Source organism: Rana temporaria, chromosome 1, assembly GCF_905171775.1.
Source record: "Rana temporaria chromosome 1, aRanTem1.1, whole genome shotgun sequence".
In the NCBI taxonomy this organism is placed as follows: domain Eukaryota; kingdom Metazoa; phylum Chordata; class Amphibia; order Anura; family Ranidae; genus Rana; species Rana temporaria.
Genome location: NC_053489.1, coordinates 663676841 through 663702139, shown reverse-complemented (window position 1 = coordinate 663702139; position 25299 = coordinate 663676841). Strand labels below are relative to the sequence as shown.

The window sequence follows — 25299 nt, the reverse complement described above, 5'->3', positions numbered from 1 at the left end:
TTGTTGCATAACACGTTTATATCGCATGCTTGCTTGCAAGATGCTTGTTCCAGAGCACACATGCTATATGCATGTTTTTCTTAAAACATATTTATATGAATTCATGCTTCCAGGAACACACGCTGCCATGTACACACACTTCCATTGAGGCATATGGCTTTAACACTTGCCACATACACACATGGGGAGCCAGTTGCATATGTGTTTATTTACTTGGGTCTGCAGAGGTTGTCTGCGTTTCGCAGGGGAACAGCACTATCTCCAGTTGGTGATCTTGCCCTTTTGGGTTAGCCTCCGTGCCTGGGTTGTCAGGGTGCTAGGGCCCGCCTCTAGCAGGTCTGTAGGCCCAGGGTATAGCAGTAATGGCATACCGAAGCAAACTCCTGCTGTTGGGTCAGTCAGTAGCATGGCTGGACCTAAGGGTGTCCAGCATGGTCAAGTATCCGGAACTCTAAAGATACATTCTTTCATTTGACAAGAAGCTGGGTATGTTTGGCACAGTCCAAAAAGGAGAGTTTTTTTTTGGCCTCAGACAAGACCATCGCTATAAGAAAACTGGTCTATGTGGTCACGGCAAGGAACAGTTCCTTACTTTTGGCCTTTTGATTAAGGCACTAGGGAAGATGCTGGCTTCATTCAAGACAGTTCCCTATACTAACTTTTATTCAGGGCTGTTATAAACAGTATTTTGTCGGCCTAGAAAGAGTGGATCTTGACCTAGCATTATCCAAAGAACCCGGTCCCAGAGATATGCTGGAATTCCTCTTGGTGATTCTTAACTAAAAGGGTTTGCCAGGTCAGGAAGAGACCATGGCCCAGGGGAAGTAGTCAAGCTCCAAGGGAGCCTTATCTGTCAGCTAGAGCTACCGATGGAGCATCTGGCTTAGGGGCCTGAACGTTCAGGTGGCAGGTTGGTTCTGTCAGAGTACAATCAGACTATGCCATACTAGTGATTTACTTAATTTACCAAGGAGGAGCTTGTGCCTTGCCTATTGGCATTCGTCATTTCATGAAATGCAGAATTGGCAGGCGATTCGCTGGAGCCGTCAACAAGTGTCTCCGGGAGAATGACCTCTACACCCCGACTGTTTTCCTGACCAAATGTCACAGAAATAGTACCCTGTACATAAGATGTATTGGCGTCCAGGCTCAACAAGAGATTGAACAGCTTGGGGTCAAGGATAAAGGATCCACCCGCATGCGGGGCAGATGTGTTTTTAATCCGAGGGGGGGGACCAGTTGTCACTGGTTGTGTCTCTCCCCCCAGTGCCGCGACTTTTGTGGCTTCTATGCAACATTTAGAGGAGAACGGAAGCTGGCCTGATTACTCCGGCATAACCCTGACGACCTCTCGGTGCAGGAACAGTAAGGGGGTAGTAGAGGACCCACAGTCCCTTACATCTTGTCCAGGCCTACTTTGCAGGGGGTATTACATTCTGCCTTGCAACAGGTGAATTAATGGTCTGGCTATTATAGACCACATTCTCGAGGATCGGGGCTTTCAGAATCGGCGGCAATTCCCTTGATTCATACAAGAGAGCTGGCCTCCAGGACCAGATAGCCTACCATCTGGTGTGAAACCAGATGGTGGCATCCGTGGAAGTTTGTCAAAGGTAAAATTCCTGCCTTCCTACATTTGGAAAGGAGACGGAGCTAGCCTTAAGTTATATCAAGGATCCGATCTCGGCCTTGCTTCCAAAGGTCGATTACTTCACACTCTTTGGTCCGGGCTGTTATGCACGTCACCCCTTGTATAAGTCCACCAGTTAGGTCGCCCTTGTGCTCGGAGGATTGGCTCTAGTTTTGTCGGCTTACAGGGTCAGCTCCTTGGGCCGATGCACCATATTTCCCTTCATCCTTTAACAAGGGAATTGGTGTTCTTGGTTGTGGTAGCCTCCAAGAGTTTCAGTATTGGTAACTTTCTTGGTATAGAGCCATACTCAATTATTCTTACAAGTAAAGTGATTTTCATCCTCACCCAACCTTATTTACTAGAAGGATCTAGTATTCATTTGAATCTAGATATTCTTACCTTCCCTTTTTTCAAAACCTTGTTTCACGGAAGGAAAGGTTATTGCTTTTCTCTCAATTGAGATGAGAGCAGTTAAATACCTATCTGAAGGTTTCAGATATAGAAAGCTGACGTTTTTATTGGGCTGCCAGAAGACCCTAGATGGGCAGGCAGTGTTCAGGTCAGCTATTAAAATGGTTACACTCTCTCTCTCGTTGGAGTAAGAAGGGTCTAGGCCTATCTGAAGCGGCTGCTCGGATACGGAAAACTGATGTTGTTGCGCTACCAGGAGGCCCCAGGAAAGGGCAGGCAGCGTCTAAAATCAACTGTTTTTAAGGTTGATTCATCAGGTTATTATTCAGGCTTGTGGTTAGAGTAGGATTCCCCCTGTTTTTTTGTGGGGGTGCTCCCTACCAGGATGGTAAGCGCTTTATGCGCAATGCATTTCCAAGCCTTTATGACGCAGATTTTCAAGGCCGCAACTTGGTCATCTGTGCTTACGTTCACTAACTCCTATCAGGTGAACATAAGACGGCAAGAGGATGCAGCTTTTTGGCGCAGTATGCTGCAGGCAGCATTATAGGTCCTCACGTCTGATGGCGGTCTGCGTTGTTGGTGTCTCCCTCCCCTCAGTAAGCATTGCTTTGGGACATCCCACATAGTAATGAATATGCAGCTCTGTGTCCCGTGATGTACGATAAAGAAAATAGGATTTTTATAACAGCTTACCTGTAAAATCCTTTTCTTGGAGTACATCACGGGACACAGAGCTCCCGCCCCTCTTGTTTGGGGATATTGGGACACTTATTGCTTTGCTACAAAAACTGAGGAACTCCCAGTAGGGGAGGGGTTATATAGGGAGGGAACTTCCTGTTTAATTGATTACACCAGTGTCCATCACCTGAAGGTAGACTCTATAACCCACATAGTAATGAATATGCAGCTCTGTGTCCCGTGATGTACTCCAAGAAAAGGATTTTACAGGTAAGCTGTTATAAAAATCCTATTGTTTCTGGTTCTCTCTGTGCACACCAGAAATCCTTCCATCTATGTTATGGAGAGCGCCCATGGTCTAGAAGACTATGGCCCTCCAGTTGTTCAGGAACAATAATTCCCATCATGCTTAGTCATGTCTGTGAATGTCAGTGTGTTCCAATGCCTCATGGGATGTGTAGTTCTACAACAGCTGGAGGGCCGTAGTTTGAAGATCCCTGGTCTGGAGGGCTGGTTCACACCAGAGCATGGTGCAACGAACCAGGCCTTTTAAGATGAAAAATTGTATACTCTTCTCTAGTTCTGGAATTGTAATGGCTGTGGTCTTGATTTTCTTCTTCCCTTATGTAGACATTACCCCGCACTGAAGACTTTGGAACAGCTGGAGCACACTTACCTACCTCAGGTTAGTCACTACCGTTTCTGCCAGGTCATGGTGGACAACATCCCGAAACTACGCGAGGAGATCAAAGAGGTGTCCATGTCCGACCTGAAGGACTTCCTGGAAAGTATCCGCAAGCACTCGGAAAGGATCGGAGAGTTCACCATGAAGCAGGTGAGAAAACATGACAGGGCCTCATAGGACATTCTGGGGGAGATTTACTAACACTGAAGATTGCAAAATCTGGTGCAGCTCTTCATGGAAACCAATTGGCTTTCGGGATTTATTGTTAAAGCTTAATTGCACAAGCTGATTGGTTTCTATGCAGAGCTGCACTAGATTTTGCACTCTCCAGTTTTAGTGAATCAACCCCTCTGTGTGTCCTTTCTGCATTTCTCAATACACTGTGCAGTTGTACACAAAGCCTCTGTCTTTTCTGTGTAGATAAAGTAACTACTGTGTTATCCCTTTCATGACTAAGCCTATTTCTGTCATTTGGAGTTAAAATCCGTATTTTTTGCTAGAAGATTACTTGGAACCCCCAAACATTATATTAATGCTGTCAAACGATTAAAATTTTTAATCGCGATTAATCGCATTAATGTCATAGTTAACTCACGATTAATCTATCTAATTTATGACGAATTTCCCCACAAATATCGCACAATTCTGCAAGTGATTATAATTTATGATCGCTGTTTTCTAGCTGATCTAAAACCATTTTTGACATAAAGGGACACTTTTGGACAATCTACAGTTTTCAGGCAGAAAGAATAGTTTTAATTTTCTAAAAGTACATGTAGGGCACTGGGCAGACCACTAGGGACAAGGGGGGGGGGGTGTATTTTTTACATACAGTACTGTAATCTATAAGATTACAGTATACTGTATGCAATGTGTTTGTTTACTTTTTTGAATTTGGCGCCGTTCTCCATCCTCGTGCGTCGTAACGTCGCAGGGAACGGAGATCGGCGGCACACAGACACTGTGAATCGAGCGAGGAGGACCCGCCGAGCGAGGAGGACCCGCCGAGCGAGGAGCACCCGCCGAGCGAGGAGCACCCGCCGAGCGAGGAGCACCCGCCGAGCGAGGAGGACCCGCCGAGCGAGGAGCACTCGCCAAGCGAGGAGGACCCGCTCGATCACACAGCGGAGTGGCATCGCTGGATCCAGGGACAAGGTGAGTAACTTGCCTGTGAATCCAGCGAGAAGGTAAGCCGCGCCGCGCCGCTGCACACTCTGCACGTCCACCCCGAGCGCTCCCGCGTTAATCGCGCGATAAAAATATTGACGGCGTTAACATGGGTTTGCGTTAACGCCGTTAATATCGCGTTTAACGCACAGCCCTAATATATATATATATATATTTTTTTTTTTTTAGCAGAAAATCTAGAGAATAAAATTGTTGCAATACACGGTATTTGTGCAGCCGTGGTTTTAAACGCAACTTTTTGGGGAAAAATAGATTTTCATGAATTAAAAAAAAAAATGAAAAAAGTAAAGTTAGCCCAATTTTTTTTGTATAATGTGAAAGATGAAGTTACGCGGAGTAAATAGATACCCAACATGTCACGCTTTATAATTTCATGCACTCGTGGAATGGCGACAAACTACGCTACTTAAAAAATCTCCATAGGTGTGACGCTTAAATATTTTTTTTTACGGTTACCAGGTTAGATTTACAGAGGAGCTCTATGGCTAGAATGCTTACTCCATTATGAACGGTTGTTTTACCAGAACGAGCGCTCCCATCTCATAACTTGCTTCTGAGCATGCGCGGGTTTTTAACGTCATTTTAAGCCCACACACGATCATTTTTTACAACCCGAAAAATGACAATGTTTAATACATTGTTAAAAAATGCAGCATGCTCGAAAAAAAAAAAATTGTGGTTTTTCAGAAGCCGAAAAATGATGTGAAGCCCACACACCATCATTTTAAATTAAATTTTTTAAAAACTTCGTTTTTTTTCATGCCGAAAAACAATCGTGTGTACGCGGCATTAGATCCTACAAGTCTCTTCTAGTCTTGAATATTATGCTTTTCAGCATAGAGGCAACTATAAAATTAGTAACATGTATTCTACATTTTAAAAAGAACTTTGAGTTTTTTTTTGATTTGTTAAAGGGGCTGTAAAGGTTTGTGTTTTTTTTTTTCACCTTAATGCATAGGATGCACCTGGCAATGACGGCCCCCCAACCCCCCGTTTTACTTACCTGAGCCCGTTCACCTGCTGTGCGCGTGTCCGGCGTCCTCTTATCCACGGAGTCTGGCCGTTGATGGCTAGATTGGATAGACTGATAGCAGCGCAGCCATTGGCTCGCACTGCTGTCAATCACATCCAATGACACGGCACGCAGCGGCTATAGCCGCCGGCTGTATCACGGGAGCGCGCCAACAAGCTAAGTAAAACTGGGAAAGCGCTTCCCATTAAGGGGGTTAGCTCTTGCGGGGAGGAGCCGAGACAGCCGCCGAGGGACCCCAGAGGACATGGATCAGGGCCACTCTGTGCAAATCAAACTGCACAGTGGAGGTAAGTATATAAAAAAAAAAAAAAACCCTGAAACCTTACAACCCCTTTAAAACTCTGTGCTAAAGTCTATTGAAGATGTTTGTTAAAAATGTCATCCCACATGTAGAATTGTCACATAAAACTTGTTTGGATTGCTTGAATTACCCAACAGCAGAACTTCAAATTAAATTGTATGAAGAGTTTTATGAAGTTCTCCACTTGCATGCATTGTGGCTCCCTCTTCTCATTTTCTTCATAGCTAGAACATTTTTGACATTTTTGACACTTTTAGAACATTTTGTCTTGATATTGAATGACTTGAAGTCTGTATGCAATTGTTCAGGGTATAACCGGTTGACCCGTCACGTCCCCAGATGTGTGTTTTTCTGGGTCCATTTGTAATCCTTGGCACACATTTCTTTGGTAAGGAACTCATGAAAAAAAGCCTTTTTTTTGTATCAGGCAACTGTATGAATGAACCAGATTAGAGGTCGAGTGTTGCAGCCAAGAATAACCCCGAATCATTATCGGATCAAGTTGGCCTCTGGAGAGCTGAAAACCTGCAGCCTGTACTTGTGTTACACAGCTGGACGCCAACGCTGGCTTCTGCTGCCTTGTGACATAACCTGTCAGTGCGGAGACTTAATAGCTAGCAATCTCTTGAAATGCCCAAGGTCCTCGGTCTTATCATTTTTATTTATTTTCTCAGCTTTCTCCATGCTTTTTCTTGGCCAGGAAGAACTTTTTCTTGTCCAGATACAACACGGCGTCACGGATGTTAAAGGCTGAGCAGTTTGGCCGTAATCTAGAACATGAGGTGGTGTAAGATAATCTGGTAATCTGACATGGCTCGCGCTGAGGTGTGATGGTTTCAGTGATGATCTGCGAGTTCAGTAGTTGGAGCCGATGTGGCCTCTTCTATGTCCATTCAGTCTTATGCCCTGTACACACGATCGGTTTTCCCGTCAAATGTTTTTTCCGACTGAATTTTTCTCAAGCCTGCCTTGCATACACACGGTCACACAAAAGTTCGGTAAACTTTTGACGTAAAAGTCTACGACGAGCCAAGAAAATTAAGTTCAATGCTTCCGAGCATGCCTCGAATTGTTTCCGAGCATGCGTAGGAATTTTGCGCGTTGGGATTTGTACACACGATCGGAAATTCCGATCAGTTTTTTTCCTGGCGGGGAAAAAGAGATCCTGCTCTATCTTTTTCCAGCAGTTTTCCTTGTTGGAAAAAGTCTGATGGAGCATACACACGGTCGGGATTCCTGACCAAAAGCTCTCATCTGACTTTTTCCAACAGGAAAACTGATCGTGTGTACGGGGCATAAGACTCGTTTACACCACTTTGCACAAGTTTTTGTGGATTGGTGCATTGCATTAAGCGGCCCATTCAAAATAATGCGCTGCAATACACTGCAATATGCAGTGTGACGCATCTCGGATACCCCTGCTGGGAACCTCCGCCAGATCTGTGTCCCCTGTCCTCCAAATGCACGTGCAGACTCGCCATAACCAGCCCCTAACCCCTCAATCACGAGACAAGCCACACCAGTGTTGAGGGTTAAACATGGCACACTCCCCTTTAGCCTTGTCATAGAGGGGGTAGGGGACAAGGAAGAACCAATGGTAACTCAACACTTGTATATTCAAACAACTATAGTTGAAACCAGGGCTGTGGAGTCGGTAGATAAATGTTCCGACTCCGACTCCTCAATTTTATGTACTTCCGACTCCCCGACTCCGACTCCTCTGTATTAATATGCGAATGTATTTTTTTACATTCCTTGAGGGAAAGAAACGCAACCTACCACAGGACTACTGGCTGGGAAGCCAGCAGTCTACTGTATTGCACAGTTTAAGCAAAAGACAAACACAATGAAAACAATCAAGTGGCTGGATAGTAGCAGCAGGCATAAACATCAGGAACAGGATCTTTACCAGTTCAAAAATACAAACCACATTATTTGGTTGTTTTAGAACAAAAACAAAGCTTATCTATAATGAACCAAAAACAAAATCTGTAAAACCTAGAAATGGTTTATATTAATCTTGAAATGTAGTTCTAGGCTTAGCAAATGCAAATCAATTCAATGTAGAGTTCTAAGGAAGAGAATTGCCTCTGCCAGATCCTCTTTCATAGAGGCTCTTAAGTCAGACTTTATTATTTTTAGGGCTGAAAATAATCTTTCGACACTGACTTGGGTGGGTGGCATTGCAGTAACTATTCTGGCCACATCACTAATGATCTCTGGATAAACAAGGATGGCTTCTTCAACAGTAAGTTTTCATGAGCGATCATACTTTTCAACTTCTTTTAGTGCTTTATAAAACTCCTGTTGGAATTTTTTTATTTGGACACTTACTGGTTCTCTAATATGCGTTCCCTGTAAAAGCAGAACACAACACTATGGAAAGTATAAGTATTGCAGCTCCTAATTGTGCGTTGCGTGCCATATAGTGAAGCACATGAAAAGCGTGCTTCTTCACGGTCACTTAACGTGTTCGTTTTGCGGTTACGTGAGGCACTGCATGCATTGGTCTTTATTCTTACAGTAGAGAAGTCATTAATTATAACTTTTTGTGAATTGGGACATTTAAACTTGCTTTTTTTTTTTTTTTAATTCCAATCTAAATTTAGTAGGAGTCGGTGCATTGTTAGCCGACTCCGACTCCAGGTACCCAAAATTTCCCCCGACTCCGACTCCTCGACTCCGACTCCACAGCCCTGGTTGAAACACACCAATGGATTATGATAAGCAGGCAGCCCCTCCTTACACATCCCCTGCTGGGATGTGTCTCCAGGCCTTTGTCTATGTGCCATGACCCAATACAATTAAACACAGCAACAAAAGGGGGTGGGGGGAGGGGTTGAAGGGATGTTACATCCCTTCAACCCCTCCTCCCACCCCCTTTTGTTGCTGTGTTTAATTGTACATTACATTGCATTATCTCAATGCCATTTTGTCCCCAAGTCTCGTAAACAAGTACATTGTTTGTGGAATAAAACTATATATATATATATATATTTAGCCCAGCCGGGCCAATAGCTTTGGGTAGCCGGAAACGACTCCACGAGCCCAGCCACAGATACTGCATTATAGACAAAAGGTTATACCGCGCTAAAGTATATGAAAATGACTAAATAAAAGTGAGCTGCAACAAAAAAGTGATATACACACAAAAGTACATAGGAAAAAAATTATAGTTGCGCTGATATGTGAAAAATTGAAATTGATGATCAATATAAACAAAACCAAGCTCAATAGTCCAAAGTATCAAAGTCCTCAAATAGCTTGGAATATATTGGTGATAACAACGAAAATACTGTGAAGCCAAAAACGTATCCACCAACAGTGAAGAAATTAATAAAAATGTGCGCTTACCAGAAGGCAAGCATAATAGGCTTGCGGCTGAACCCCAGCCAGGGTCTTTACAATAGAACCACCATCGACTTCAGGGATAAAGATCCTCCAGATATGGCAAAGATGTTATGGGATTCCAAAAAGAAAGACTCACAATAGTGATGTACCGTAATTAATGGACATCAAGGAAAGCACATTGGGAAAAGGAGAACCACCAGCGATAGGGAGCACCATACAAAATGCGCGCTTACCAGACCGATGAGCTTTGATCGCATGTGGCTGAACCCCAGCCAGGGCCTTTATATCGGACTGTCTCCAACCTTGCAGCCTCAGGGCTCTCTCAATATCCACAGCAATGGTAATACCATCGAAAAAAAATATAGAAACCACAATAATGATGTACCGTAAAAAAATATTTAAATTTAATAAAAAATGTTGCACTTACAAAAATGACATTCAAGACAGTCTATAAAAGTTGAGCTGGCCGGCTTCCACGAACACCGGTCCTCATGGACCATAACGCGACACGTCAGAGCGTCTCCTTGCCCGATGTACGTTTCGTCAAATAATGACGTCGTCTGGGGAACCTATTTAGCTTGGTTTTGTTTATATTGATCATCAATTTCAATTTTTCACATATCAGCGCAACAGATACTGCATTCACCCGGTTCCGATGAACCTGCGACCACGGACCCAAATGTCTGGAGGTGGCATCTTCTCCAGGTGGTGGAAGACGGCAAATGGCCCTCCAAATCTCCCGTTCTCTGCTGGGCCATCATCTGTGGGTAGGAGGCCAGCCCACAGCCCCTTACAAAACACACATTGACAGTGGGTTCTGTCGCATGCAGAAAACCAGAATCATGGTTGAGGCTACAACCATAGCCCCCAATATTGTTGATTGTAGCTGCTGATTACCTACACAGAAAAAGTTATCTGAGCTGCAACTGAGCTGATTGTTAATTTCTACAGGAGCGGAAGGGGGGTTGTGGAAATTTTTAAGATGTATTTAATATGTATTGTCATAGTGTCACCCGGTGTTAGTGCTTCTGCAACCCGCTCTAAAGAGCTGAATGGGGAAGACTGAGACTGGTTGAATCCCGTCTGGTAGTGGAAAACATCTTGAGGTTGGAGTGTGATGTTTGCGGCGTGAGGATATGTCCACCAACGAGGGGCCCTCTGTGCATTACATTGGACGATCATTGAGGAGGGGATATGCTCACTCCGCAAGGACATTAGTGGTTATAGGCGGATGTGCGCTCTTGTCTCTGCTGTGTCTGATCAGCATGGTCAGGATTTGTAGCACACGCCTGCAGATAGTCTCCATTCCACCTACAATAATAGTATAATCTGAATATGCGTTGTAGCGGTCAGGGGTTAACACCGTTTACGATATTCCATTCCACCACCCACAACAGCTTATCCGACCATCCATCAGACAGGACCCATTCCATTCCCCAGAATAAATGAGACACACAGCTCTGTTCTCTGAGTCAAACGAATGAAAGCTTTAATGGTAACTCAGCCTTGTTATATACAGTTACAAGCATGCTACAGTAATCACAGGGACAATGAAACTCTCCTCCCAAAACATCACACAACGAGTTCCCCCTCAATCCACATCCCAGACAGATATTCTGGCACCGAATCTAGAGGAATTAATTACTACAGCTGACAAGTCACATTCCACATCTATTATCAATAGTATTTTAACACAAAACGGTGTCATTAGCATACACAATGAAAGATCTTAGGAGCAGACGTAATTAGCACAATGGACAACAGAATGCAATCACAGCAAGGCCCATCACTACAGCCAGGTGGACTTAATTAGCATCTCAACAGTCTATGTTACACATTGAATGAATCACTGTCCTATTGAACTGTTGGGGTCAGAATAAACCACCTGTAATATGTCAAGATATCCTGTAATACATGAATTATCATTTCTCAGTCATCCTATGCCTAAAAGGGACATAGGATGACCCAAGAGTCATTAGTGAAGCTGGCACAGGAGTACCCCACATCCTTCAAAAGGCTCTGGGTATCACGGGCCATTCTGTTACATGCGTTATTCTATGGAATGGCGCATAATAAGGATTCCTATCAGCGGTAATATGAGAGCTTGTGAGCATTTTTCAGAGTCAGGGAAGGCGTCCATGTTTTAAAAGCAATACGGCTTAATTTGCTAAGAGCATACATGCGTTCCCTGCCCAGACACGCCCATAAGACTTTAGCCAGCTTTGTATTGTGTTGTATTCATGTATTGTATTCATTGTATTGGACATCCTGTTAGAGGGATGCCCTTATATGGTGTTTCCTGTGTGAAGGGGACATCCTGTGATGACCACTCCCATGGGGGAGGTGACTAGCTGCTGCAGCGATCACTACCTGTTTGTGAGAGCTTTTGTGACAATAAAAAGAGCCGTGAGGATGTCGGGAAGCCAGGGTTTTTGCTGAGAGCTGAAATGAACAGTTGGTGATGTCTCTTGACTTTAACGATTAATCGCACAACTCTACTCGCTCGCAGTACATCTTCTTCCTGTGGTAAGGTAAACAGATTTTTAAAATGAAATCCGGGGACATATTTTTTCTTTACTAGTAATGGCAACAATCAGCAACTCTCTGCCCGTCATCGCCCGCCTCACAGCCTCTCAAGTCTTACTCTTCGGGCCCCGGCTACTACTGGATGGGGAGCAGAGGAAGATCACTCTGCCAGGGAAGGCAAGGAGATAGGCAGGTGGCTGGCCAGGATTTGAGCCAAGGCAGAAGAACATGCGCCTGAAACTGAAGAAATATTCCCTCTGCTCTGACCAGCACATGATCATCAGAAAGGGGCACAGATAATGGGAAAAATACAACCCCCCTATGCTAGTAGGCACGGCGGATCGGGGGGGGGGGGGTAATTCTAATTTTTTTAGTTTAATTCTGCACTGACTTTCTTTGAAATTGCCCCTGCCCCCTATTAAATCCAATCTGGGGACAAAACCAGGGACAGACTTGGTCCGGGGACAGTGTCCTCAATCAGGGGACTCTGCCCTGAAACTGGGGATGTCTGGTCACCCTATCCTGTGGGTCAGCAAGCATTTAATGGAGGGGTCTCCAAAGGGCCAGATTACCAACCTTTAAACTTTAGGGGGGCCCACACTGTGGCCAGTGGAAGTAGAAAATGTCCTGGAATCAGTGAAAGTAAACCATGCCCCCGGGTTTGGTGGTCGGTGTGAGTAAAACAATTACATAGCGCCTCCTCCAGTAGGAGGAAGAAAGGTGCCCCATCATCGGTGTTCATGGCAGGAATAGTGCCCCATTACTACACAGCATTGCATGATCGCGCAATTACCAGTTAAAGGAGTGCAGTGCCAAATTGTAAAAAGTGCTCTGGTCATTAAGGGGGTAAATCCCTCAGGGGCTAAGTGGTTAAGCAGTGAAGTAGAAATCCTTCTCGCCTAGGCAATACTGTGAACAGGAGAGGGCTGGTGTGTAAAAATAAATAAAATGGGCTAAATAAACATACCTGCTCTGTGCAAGGGTTTTGTATAACGCAGTTCCGATCCTCCTCCTCTTAAGGCCTCTGATGGCACTCCTGGCACCTCCCTCCTGTTAAATGACCGCATAGCAAGCCAATTGCTATAGGGAGAACTTGTGCATGCTCGCTCCTGAGCCTGCTCTGTGTGTCCAGTAACACACAGAGTGTAGTTTGCCCCCCCCCCCTTCTCACTGGCTGTAATTGAAAGCAGCAGGAGCCAATGGCTCCCGCTGCTGTCTCTAAACCAATGAGGGGAGAGTCGAAAGATCTGCTGCTCTCATGCAGATCCATAGTGTTATATCCTCTGTGTTGTGAGAGACACAAGACTCTGGTCTGGAACAATGGATGTTTATTTCAGGTCATCTGTACCCTGCAACATACATCTCAGGACAGTACATCTTATCAGCTCCTTACATGTGCTCTCTTTAAGATGGCTACTATGCCCCTTGACCCTTGTCATCACTGCTGGGTGGAGACAGCCTTAAAGTGCCAGTACATGTGGAACCCTTCAGGTATAACAGCTAAACGCATTAAAGTAACAAAAAAAAATACAACTTTTTTTGTCCTTGGAACTATTTTAACCACTTGTCATTATACTGCGGCAGGTTGACTTGTTCCTCAAATTGTCGTAGGTGTACGTCGGCTCCTTTTTAAGAGCCATAGCAGGCCGCTGCACAGCAGGGGCGCCGATGCGCTTCGCCAGCAGCTACGATGTCCGCCGTCCGTGGGAAGAAGCCAGAAAGGGGATCTGTCAATGTAAACAGATCGCCGTTCTGACAGGGGAGAAGAGAGAGAGAGAGAGATCTGCTGTTCCTAGTGATTAGGAACAGCGATCTTTCTCCTCCTCCAGTCAGTCCCCTCCTACCACAGTTAGAAACACCTCCCAGGGAACACAATAATCGGTGCATTTTTATAGCTCTGATTGCTGTATAAATGTGAATGGTCCCAAAAAAGTGTCAAAGTGTTGGATCTGTTCGCCACCATGTCGCAGGCCCGCTAAAAATCGCAGATTGCTGCTGTTACTAGTAAAATAAATAAATAAAAATGCCATAAATCTATCCCTTATTTTGTATATGCGATAACTTTTGCGCAAACCAATCAATATCCACCTATTGTGATTTTTCTTTTTTACCAAAAAATATGTAGAAGAATACGTATTGGCCTAAACTGATGCAGACTTTTTTTGGGATATTTTTTATAGCAAAAAGTAAACAATTTTTGTTTTGTTTTTTCAAAATTGTCGCCCTTTTGTTTATTTTTTGTTTATAGAGCAAAAAATAAAAACCGCAGAGGTGATCAAATACCACCAAAAGAAAGCTCTATTTGTGGGGAACAAAAGGACGTCAACTTTGTTTGGGTGCAGCGTTGCACAACTGTGCAATTGTCAGTTAAAGCGACGCAGTGCCGAATCGCAAAAAATGGCCTGGGCCCGGATTCAGATACAATTGCGTATCTATCAGCGGGCGTAGCGTATCTCAGATACATTACGCCGCCGTAACTTAAAACGCAAGTTCCGTATTCAGACAGAACTTGCGCCCTAAGTTACGGCGGCGTAGTGTTAATGTGTCGGCGTAAGCCCGCCTAATTCAAATGTGGATGATGTGGGCGTGTTTTATCTAAATTACTTGTGACCCCACGTATTTGACGTTTTTTACGAACGACGCATGCGCCGTCCGTGAACGTTTCCAAGTGCGCATGCTCCAAATTACGCTGCAAACTGTCAATGCTTTTGACGTGAACGTAACTTACGTACAGCCCTATTCGCGAACGACTTACGTAAACAACGTAAAATACAACGCTGTTCATGTGTTTCCGACGTCCATACTTAACATGACTTTCCCCTGCTTTATGAGGGGTAAAAAGCCTTACGCAAACGATGTAAAATGCGCCGGGCGGACGCACGTTTCTGAATCGGCGTATCTACCTAATTTGCATATTCCTCGCGTAAATCTACGGAAGCGCCACCTAGCGGCCAGCGTAAATATGCAGCCTAAGATACGACGGTGTAAGAGACTTATGCCGGTTGGATGTTAGGAAAATCTATGCGTAACTGATTCTACGACTCAGGCGCATAGATACGACTCCGCCACTCAGAGATACGCCGTCGTAACTCGTCTCTGAATCCTGGTCCTGGTCATTAAGGAGGAAAATCTTCCAGCCTGTAAGTGGTTAAAGTGGCAATCGGCATTTACAAACTGGAGCTCAATGGTACTTTAAAAGCTTCAACAAAGCTTGCTGTCCACACCGCTCTTTTTCAAACTGGACCCCGTGTGAGCACCTAGACCAGTGATGGCGAACCTTGGCACCTCAGATGTTTTGGAACTACATTTCCCATGATTCTCACCTACACTGCACAGTGCATGAGCATCATGGGAAATGTAGTTCCAAAACATCTGGGGGGTGCCAAGGTTCCCCATCACTGACCTAGACATTCCCATCTCTGCAAGTTTTCTCAGAAAACCCAAATCCCCTTCTCCTGACATATCGGAGGGTTGCACAAACAGTTGGCGCTATATAAATCCTCTATAATAATAATTTCCAATAATGCGGCATGGCTTTGCGCTGTGTGCCGGGAATACGGAATGGTCTCCATATGCTGCGTGCTTTCTCTTCATCGGCCCGGAAAATGTTTACACAAATAGACTTTGGTGAACCGCTCGAGTATCTGCCTGACCCCGGCGGTAATGGATTCCCTGCACGGGGGGTTAACCAGCCCCCTAAATTCTGCCTCTGAAATGCGGTCAGCGGCTCATATGGAAGCTGTTTATGCTCTGTGTATATTTTATACTTAAATCCTTTCCGTGGGGTATTGCTTGCCTCTAATGTTTCCACCCTGGATTGCTAAAGCCATTGTGCATTCCTGCGAGTCGGGGATCTCCCCCCCCCCCCCCGCCCCCCCTCTCCTCCCTCCACCAGTGATCCTGTTTCACAGGTATCCTTTTACCCCAACGTTCACCGAGCTCCTGTCTGCTAATAGGGTTTTCTCTTCCTAATATTTTACATTTATATTCACAATGTGTAACCTTAGACCGACAGGCATGATGGGCTATACATTCCCTCAATCTAAGCAGACAGACAACAAACATGCGTAATGAGGTTACATGGGGCGCTTTGTAATTCAAAGAGGACCTGTCAGAATGGAAATTGGAGCCGTCATCGCTGACTTGAGTTGGAAGCTGACCAAACTGTTGTCCTCCATCTGTGGTCTCACCAGCCTATAGGAAGCATGCAGCCAGTGATGGAGGCACAGTGAAGGATACCCACCCTCATCAAAAAAAAAATTGATTTGACCTGAGTTTTACTAGCTCATTCGTTTTTGGCTCATTGCTGTGCATTTTGCGGATGGGCTTTTGCTGTTTTGCATATGAGCAGCAACTACTCTTTTGTGTCATTATTAGGGTTGTCCCGATACCACTTTTTTGAGACTGAGTACAAGTAACGATACTTTTTTTTCAAGTACTCGCCGATACCGAATACCGATACTTTTTTTTAATGTCATGTGACTTTTTTTTCCAGTGATTTTTTCTTATTTTTTTTAGAGAGAGGGGGGGTAGTGCATTGTCTGTTTTTTTTTTTTTATATTATTTACATTTTATTTTTTAAATTATTTATTGCAATTTTTTTTTTTTTTTTTCTTAGCCCTGTTTGGGGGGCTTTGGTGAGACATCTGACATTTCCACTTTAAGACAGAGAAAGGGACTAAGGACACAGATTCCCCAGTCCCTTTCTCTGCAACCTCAGCTGAAATGAATAGAGAGAAGTTTCTCTCCATTCATAAACTGAAGCATCGTAAACACAGGTTACGATGCTCAGTTATGTGAATGAACAGAGTCAGTGATCACTGACACTGTCCATTCGGAAAAGGTAGGAGCCGGGTTTAGCGGCTCCTACCTCCGCTCTCCATCCTGACAAATTGAGGGGGGGGAGACGCATGGGTGGAGAGCGGCACGGAGGGGGACAAGAATGCACGGGTGCAGAGCGGCACGGAGGGGGACAAGAAAGCACGGGGGAGAGCGGCACGGAGGGGGACAAGAATGCACGGGTGCAGAGCGGCACGGAGGGGGACAAGAAAGCACGGGGGAGAGCGGCACGGAGGGGGACAAGAAAGCACGGGGGAGAGCGGCACGGAGGGGGACAAGAAAGCACGGGGGAGAGCGGCACGGAGGGGGACAAGAAAGCACGGGGGAGAGCGGCACGTAGGGGGACAAGAAAGCACGGGTGGAGAGCGGCACGGAGGGGGACTAGAATGCACGGGTGCAGAGCGGCACGGAGGGGGACAAGAAAGCACGGGGGAGAGCGGCTCGGAGGGGGACAAGAAAGCACGGGGGGAGAGCGGCACAGGGGGAGAGCGGCAATGAGAGGGAGAAGACAGCACGGGGGAGAGCGACACAGAGAAGACTTGTAACTCCCCCCACCACCCGATACCTGACTGCCCAGGTATCGGGTGAAGCATCGGAGCATTTCAGCCGAGTACAAGTACTCGGGAAATGCTCGGTATTGGTACCGATACCGATACTAGTATCGGTATCGGGACATCTCTAGTCATTATGTGTATCATTTTCTTGCAAGACTTGGGGATCTTCGGGTATAATTTGCACCCCATCTGTTGCATTGAGTTTGCTTAAACACTTGCTCCTGGCACTTTCACCCCCATTCCTGCCCAGGCCAATTTATAGCTCTCAGTGCTGTCACGATTTGAATGACAATTACGCGGTCATGCAACACTGTACCCATATGACATTTTTATCATTTTTTTCACACAAATAGAGCTTTCTTTTGGTGGCATTTGATCACCACTGGGGGTTTAATTTGTTGCTAAACAAACGAAAAAAGATGGGAAAACTTTGAAAAAAAAATGTTTCATAGTTTGTTATAACATTTAGCAAACGGGTATTTTTTTCTCCTTCATTGATATGCGCTGATGAGGCGGCACTGGTGGGCTGCCACAGGTGAGGCGGCACTGGTGGGCTGCCACAGGTGAGGCGGCACTGGTGGGCTGCCACAGATGAGGCGGCACTGGTGGGCTGCCACAGATGAGGCGGCTCTGGTGGGCTGCCACAGATGAGGCGGCACTGGTGATGAGGCACTGATTGGTGACATTGATGGGTAGCACTGTGGGCACTGGTAGGTGGCACTGATTGGTGACATTGATGGGTAGCACTGTGGGCACTGGTAGGTGGCACTGGTGGGCACAGATGATTCTGGAGTCGGACCACTTGGCCTTCAGGAGAAAGATTAAAACCCATCTCTACTGAGGTCAAGGGGTTTCCTTTCCCATGAAAATGGAAACGGCGCCCAGAGGCGATTCAGTTCGCATGTGTTGCGCTTTACAAGTTTCTCACTCACTCACTCATTCTGCGGCTGCTCTCCTTGAAGCGATGTCCCTCTGACAGCCGCCTGCCATTGGATTTTTTTTTCTCCTTGTGCTATCCGCCGATTACCGGCTTTGTTTACATCACATGATCAGTTGTCATTAGAAGACAGCTGATCACGTGGTAAGGGGTTGGGATTGACCCCCTACTTCAATCTGTAATCAGCCGAGTCTTAGACTTGCCGATCACAGAGCGCACGCCCCCTTCAGGGGGGGGGGGGGGCTTGGGGTGCGCAGGCCGCTCGAGCACGGGACATTGCAAACTAGGTTCGTGCTGTAGCGGTCATTTGGCTATAGCATGGACGGGGAAGGGTAACTCCACTTTCGTGGGTGGGTGGGGAATGGCAAATAAAAAAAAAATAATATAGCACATATAATCGCAACACAAGTCATATTGTAATTGAATGTTATTAAAAATTACCTTTCCCTTTTCAATCTGCAGCCACTCTACTTTTCTGAGAATGCATTGCAATATGGCTACCTGGAGTTGTTCTGTACACAGAATGAGTACTGACCACGCCCCAGAAACATAATTTCCTGCTTGTGTGATTGGCTCACCAATTTTCCCAGAAGTCTGCCTAAGATACAAGTCAGATTTCAGGCATCCCCAGCAACAAAAATTTCCTTTTTGGTGAGACACATCTAAAGGGATGCAGGCCCAGCAGATTTCCTCATTGGTGCCCTGCAGCTCCACACATGGCAGTTAATTATGAAACCACTCCCATTAGACCCACTCGGTACAGAGGCACAGACAAACACACAGGGATTTCTTCAGCCTATCAAAAGGTAGGAATCTGCCACAAAGGTTGTTTGATTCCCTGCAATGTACATCTCACCAAGAGGGGAATGTTTTTTTTTTTTTTTTTCTTCAACAAAAGTGGAGTTGCGCTTTTAAAGGTGGTTAAGAAAATTGGGTGAACAATTGTCCAGTTTTCCTCAATGTTTCCCTCGATGTTTCCCAGCAAGTTGAAATCGAGGATGGAAATGATGTACGAATATTCTCATACGACACAGGCTTTCAGCGCTGTCACACTTTAACCACTTAAGCCCCGGACCAATATGCAGCCTAAAGACCCAAGGTGTTTTTACAGTTCGGGACTGCGTCGCTTTAACAGACAATTGCGCGGTCGTGCGACGTGGCTCCCAAACAAAATTGGCGTCCTTTTTTCCCCACAAATAGAGCTTTCTTTTGGTGGTATTTGATCACATCTGCGGTTTTTAGTTTTTGCGCTATAAACAAAAATAGAGCGACAATTTTGAAAAAAAAGCAATATTTTTTACTTTTTGCTGTAATAAATATCCCCCAAAAACATATATAAAAACATTTTTTTTCCTCAGTTTAGGCCGATACGTATTCTTCTACCTATTTTTAGTAAAAAAAATCGCAATAAGCGTTTATCGATTGGTTTGCGCAAAATTTATAGTGTTTACAAAATAGGGGATAGTTTTATTGCATTTTTATTTTTTATTTTTTTTTTACTACTAATGGCGGCGATCAGCAATTTTTTTCGTGACTGCGACATTATGGCGGACACTTCGGACAATTTTGACACATTTTTGGGACCATTGTCATTTTCACAGCAAAAAATGCATTTAAATTGCATTCTTTATTGTGAAAATGACAGTTGCAGTTTGGGAGTTAACCACAGGTGGCGCTGTAGGAGTTAGGGTGCACCTAGTATGTGTTTACAACTGTTTGGGGGTGTGGCTGTAGGAATGACGTCATCGATCGTGTCTTCCCTATAAAGGGAATGACGCGATCGATGCGCCGCCATAGTGAAGGACGGGGAAGCCGTGTTTACACACGGCTCTCCTCGTTCTTCAGCTCCGGGGAGCGATCGCGACGGAGCGGCTATAAACAAATAGCCGCGCCGTGGTCCCGGATCGCTCCCCGAGCGGACCCGACCTCCGCATGTAGCGGGGGGGGTCCCGATCGGACCCCCCACCCGCTAATAGGCGAGGACGTACCTATACGCCCATGTGCCTGTACGTGCCATATTGTGGACGTATATGTACATGCGGGGGTCGGGAAGTGGTTAAATGACAAATGCGCGGTCATGCAACACTGTACCCAAATTTTTTTTGTTAGTAACTTTAAGGATTGATAGAGCTTTCTTTTAGTGGTATTTAATCACCACTGTGTGTTTTTTTGCTAGACAAATGAAAAGACCAAAAATTTAGAAAAAGTTAAAGAAAATCGTAGTTTTTGTTATAACATATGTAAATAAGTAATTTTTCTCCTTCGCTGATGTGTGGTGATGAGCCTGTACTGATAGGTGCCACTGTTGGGCACTGATGGGCACAGGTTGGTAGCATTTGTGGGTGTTCTGTCAGATTCGGCGACTTGTCAGAATTTGTAATGTAAGTGACGTTCCGTCGCCGCCATCTTCCTACACCCCGCACTCCACAGTAAGGATTTGAGGTCGACCGATATATCGGTCGGCCGATATTTCGCCTATTTGAAGATATCGGCAACGGCCGATTATTATGAAAAATAGGCCGATTATCTGTCTGCCTGCCCGCTCGCTCGATCACCCGCTCGCTGCTGACTTTTTTTTTTCTATTTTTAGTTTAGGAAGTCGGCAGCCGGTAATAGCCAATCGGCGGCCGCCGCTGCCGACATCCTCCACTGTAAAAACCGTCCCCTGACGTGCTGCGCTGCATTCTGGGGTTTGTAGGTAGAGGCAGGGCACACAGCACGTCAGGGGACGTTTTTTTCAGAGTGGAGGATGTCGGCAGCGACGGCCGCCGATTGGCTGTTACCGGCCCGCTCTGCATTCTGGAGATTGTAGGCAGAGGCGGGGCAACACGTCACGGCCAGGGACAAATGGAACTTTATTGTGCTGGGCTAGGAGATGGAACGGAGCCTGGAGCGCTCCGCTGGTGGGCATTGATTAGGTGGCAGTGAATAACCTTGTGCTGTACTGGTGGGCACTGATGTGAGGCACTGGTGGGCACTGATGTGATATGCACTGGTTGGCACTGATGTGATATGCACTGGTTGGCACTGATGTGATATGCACTGGTTGGCACTGATGTGATATGCACTGGTTGGGTGGCACTGGTGGGCACTGATAGTCTGCACTAATGAGGTGGCACTGGTGGGCACTAATGTGGAACTTATTGATACTGATAGGCTGCACCCCACCTCTCCACCCTAAACAATTATCTCCTCCCCACCTCTCCATCCTAGGTTTTTTGAGATGAAGAAAATAAAATAAAAATCGGCCTAAAATATCGGCCGCAAAAATCGGCAACACATATCGGCCGCCCCGATTTCCAAATATCAGCATCGGCCAGAGGAAAACGCATATCGGTCGACCTCTATTAAGGATAACAGTGAGAAGGTGGCAAACGGACATCTTGTTACACCCACCTGAGTCTGGCATTTCACACGTATTTTAACCACTAAACGCAGCTTACATAGAGGCATTCATTGTTTTTAAATCCGTCTGACTGTTTTGATGTTGAATTGTAAAAGCAGCGGCAAGCCTTCTGATCTCACAGGTTTTCTGATGTCACAGAACAACGCTGCTTTTACAATTAAACACCAGTACAGTCACATGGATTTCTAAATACTGTATAAGCTCAGTTTAGTGGTAAAAATAAGTGTGTAATGCCAGACTCCGGTGGGTGTAACAAGATGTCCGCTTGCCACTTTCTCACTGTATCCTTACTGTGGATGAGTGCGGGGTGTAGCAAGATGGCGGCAACAGAACCTCAATTCCATTTCAAAATCTGATGGGTCGCCTAATCTGATGAAACATAGGCGCTCATGGGGCTGCACTGATAATCAGGACACAGATGATCAGTGCCCTGATTTTTTTTTTTTTTTTTTTTTTTTTAGTGTAGATGGGACATCTGTGTGGATTTTCCCATTTTCGGCTCTCCTATACTCACACTGACAGCTTGAGAGGAAAGGATTGCCGATAACCGACAAATCCTGTTTACACTGTGATCAGCTTTGTTTGGAAACAGCTGGTCGCATGGTAAAGAGCCACTGTAAATGGCTCTTCACCCTGATCTGTGATCAGCTGTGTCCTACACAGCGATCGCAGATCTCTGCTAATGCAAGAGAGTTTTTGAAGTTGGTCCCTTCTGGACGTTTTCCTGAATCAGATGTCGAAAGTTGTGTACACAGTATACGAAAATTGAACGATCGTGCTTCATACAGAATTTTTCTTCCGACTTTCTTATAGTGTGTACCCTAATTAAGTTGGTGCGCGCAGGCATTTATTTTTAATGCATTGCATTGTGTTTGTGTCCATTTTTGGACACGAATTTTTTTTTTTAACATTAGATTAATGCTCGTTTTGTGAAGGGGAATCGGCTATTTTTTTTAAAATCGAAGCCGTACTTACCGTTGTAGAGAGCGATCTTCTCCGCTGCTTTCGGGTATGGTCTTCGGGACTGGGCGTTCCTATTTGATTGACAGGCTTCCGACGGTCGCATACATCGCGTCACGAGTAGCCGAAAGAAGCCGAACGTCGGTGCGGCTCTATACGGCGCCTGCGCACCGACGTTCGGCTAATCGTGACGCGATGTATGCGACCGTCGGAAGCCTGTCAATCAAATAGGAACGCCTAGTCCCGCAGCCCATACCCGGAAGCGGCGGAGAAGATGTATCTCTAAAACGGTAAGTACGGCTTCGATTGTAAAAAAAACACCCGATTCCCCTTGACAAAACGAGCCTCAATCTAATGTTAAAAAAAAAAAGTTTTTGGGTGAACCTCCACTTTAAATATAGCATGTCACACCACATAGGTTGGACTTGATAGACTTTTGTCTTTTTTCAACCTTACTATGTAACCAGGGCCGCCATCAGGGGGCTACAGGCAAGTACACCTGTAGGGGCCCCAGATAGCTACCCCCCCTTTTTTTATTATATAATATATATATTTTTTGTAAGGGGCCCAGGGTTCCCCAGGACAACCCCCCCCCCCCTTTTTTTTGTTAGTCAGCACCCGAAGCCCCCCTGACCTCAACTTGCACCCCCCCGCTTCTCAATAAGTGGTGGCACCCCCCCCGTGTCTCAATTTGCGGCAGCCCCCCCGCTTCTCAATTTGAGGCTGTGTAGGGGGCCCCATAATTTCTGATGGCAGCCCTGTATGTAACTACTATGAAACTGTGCATCAATATAACATGTTGATGTAAACTAACGCTTTGGTTCCAAGAGGAGCAGCTGTCTCTGGAGTAGGGATTGGAGCCATAGGACCACCTCCCATATACCATGCTGAAACGCTGTTCATCCGTATGACTATAAGACATAGGTTACCTATAATCCAAAGCCATTGTAGTTCTTTCTTATACCCTGGCAGGGTTAGCAACTCCAACCAACCTTGCTTTATACGTACTTAGACAAATGTTGAACCTTCAGGAGATGGGAATCTTTGCAACTCTTCTCACTTACCGCTCATTGTATATGGTGACTTAACATCTATATCCTCCCCTGGAAAGTGCGAATGATACTCAGTTGTAAATAGAACCTTCGAAGCCATTGTCTTGCTGTCTTTTTATATTCCTCTTTCTTGAGGAAATTCAAAATGGATGACTGTACTTGTGTATTATCTACATTGATTACACGACTGTTGTGAACGTGTAAATGAGCCCTTGAGCATTTTCCAGGATCATGATGTCGCCTTCGCCTAGACCCCATGGGAGGAAGCCATGGTGTAGACCAGGGTGTATATAAGACATAAAAATGTCCCTCAATAGAAAACTCAAAGGAGCCGGGTGGTAACTTGTTGGCTGAAAAGCAGCTGCATGCAATCATAGCTGGGTATTTTGACAGCCGGCAGTGCCGAAATACAATAGGCACAGCGGGAGGTTTGTCCATTTGTGCTGTATTGAGTGGATGGGGAAATCTGAAGGCTGAAGGAAAACAAACTATTGGTATATGACCAATTTTACTTCACCCCAAATGCTTAAGTATCAGCTGAATTGCTGAGCCAGTACTTACATTGTGTGCTGAAAGTATTGGCACCTGTCCCACCTATAAAGCTCATAATCCTGTGATTTACTCCTGTGCTAAATGCAGTTTTTCTCCTTTTTATTGTAATTTGGGTTACAAATTGATGCATTGGTGTTATGGCAAAATCTTTCTTTTACAGCTTTAGGGACTTGCTCACACTTGCATTGACCTCTGAAGAATGTACTGCGTACGAATGACTCTTCAGAGAGCATTTGACAGGCGGTGAGAAGGCGTTGTATCGCCTGCTTTAACTACTTGATTGCCACCCTAGTGCCCCCGTAATCGTGTGCATTGCCCGCTGTTGCAGGGTGTACTTCTACAGTGGCCACATTCACAGAGGGGTATCATTTCTGCTGCAGCCATGAAGAAAAGCATCGGGGCTGCAGAATGTGTACATCCCCCAACCACTGCCTCTGCAGCTAAAGTGAGTATCAGTTGGGGGGGGGGTAGTAAAAAGAACAAAGCAAAAAAACACCCTGCGCTATTCTAAAATAAACATCAAAAGCCGCAAACTCCACTGTGAGACATAGCACAGTCCCAAGTTAATTGAAGTATAACCTCTAAAATACATAAACACTGTAATAAATAGTACCTTCATCCAGAAATTTGAGTATAGAAAAATTGGGTCTAAGATCCCCGAACCAAAGAGCCAAAAAGGAGGGCAGTTGGACTATTACGGTACTGATGAAATAGATATCACATTTTATCAGTACCGTAATAGTCCAACTGCCCTCCTTCTTTTTGGCTCTTTGGTTTGGGGACCATAGACCCAATTTTTCTATTTTTCTACAGTCCCAAGTTAGGAATTCATAAACCGAGTTGCGCTGAGTCAAACGCCAGTGGAAAAGATAAAGTCCCAATGTGGTAAGAATGGTTCTTTGATAGCATCCGCACCATCCACCACCTTTAGTTAAGCGACCCTATGACAGTTGAGTTGAGTGGCATCTTGATATAGCGCGGTCATTTACTCCGTAGGATCCCAAGACGCTTGGCGGAGCTCCTGGAAAAAAATAACTAGGGACTCGGAGGAGACAGAAGCAGGTGGAAGCAGCATGAGAGATAAAACAAGAGAGGCTACGCAGGAAAAGCTTGTGTGAAGAGCCAAGTCTTCAGTTTCCTGCGAAAGACCAAGATGGTAGCGGCCTCCTGGAGCTCAGCAGGGAGGCTAT

At 45.4% G+C, this 25299-nt stretch overlaps 1 protein-coding gene across 3 annotated transcripts in view; it reads left to right on the top strand.

Moving 5' to 3' along the window:
• The window catches only part of EXOC6B (exocyst complex component 6B), a 472504-nt gene that overhangs the window by 123551 nt on the left and 323654 nt on the right, over positions 1-25299 (top strand). For all 3 annotated transcript variants that reach the window (XM_040335548.1, XM_040335549.1, XM_040335550.1), the window contains exon 6: positions 3356-3560. In XM_040335548.1, the coding sequence (XP_040191482.1) occupies positions 3356-3560 (205 nt within the window). The remainder of the gene's footprint in view (positions 1-3355; positions 3561-25299) is intronic.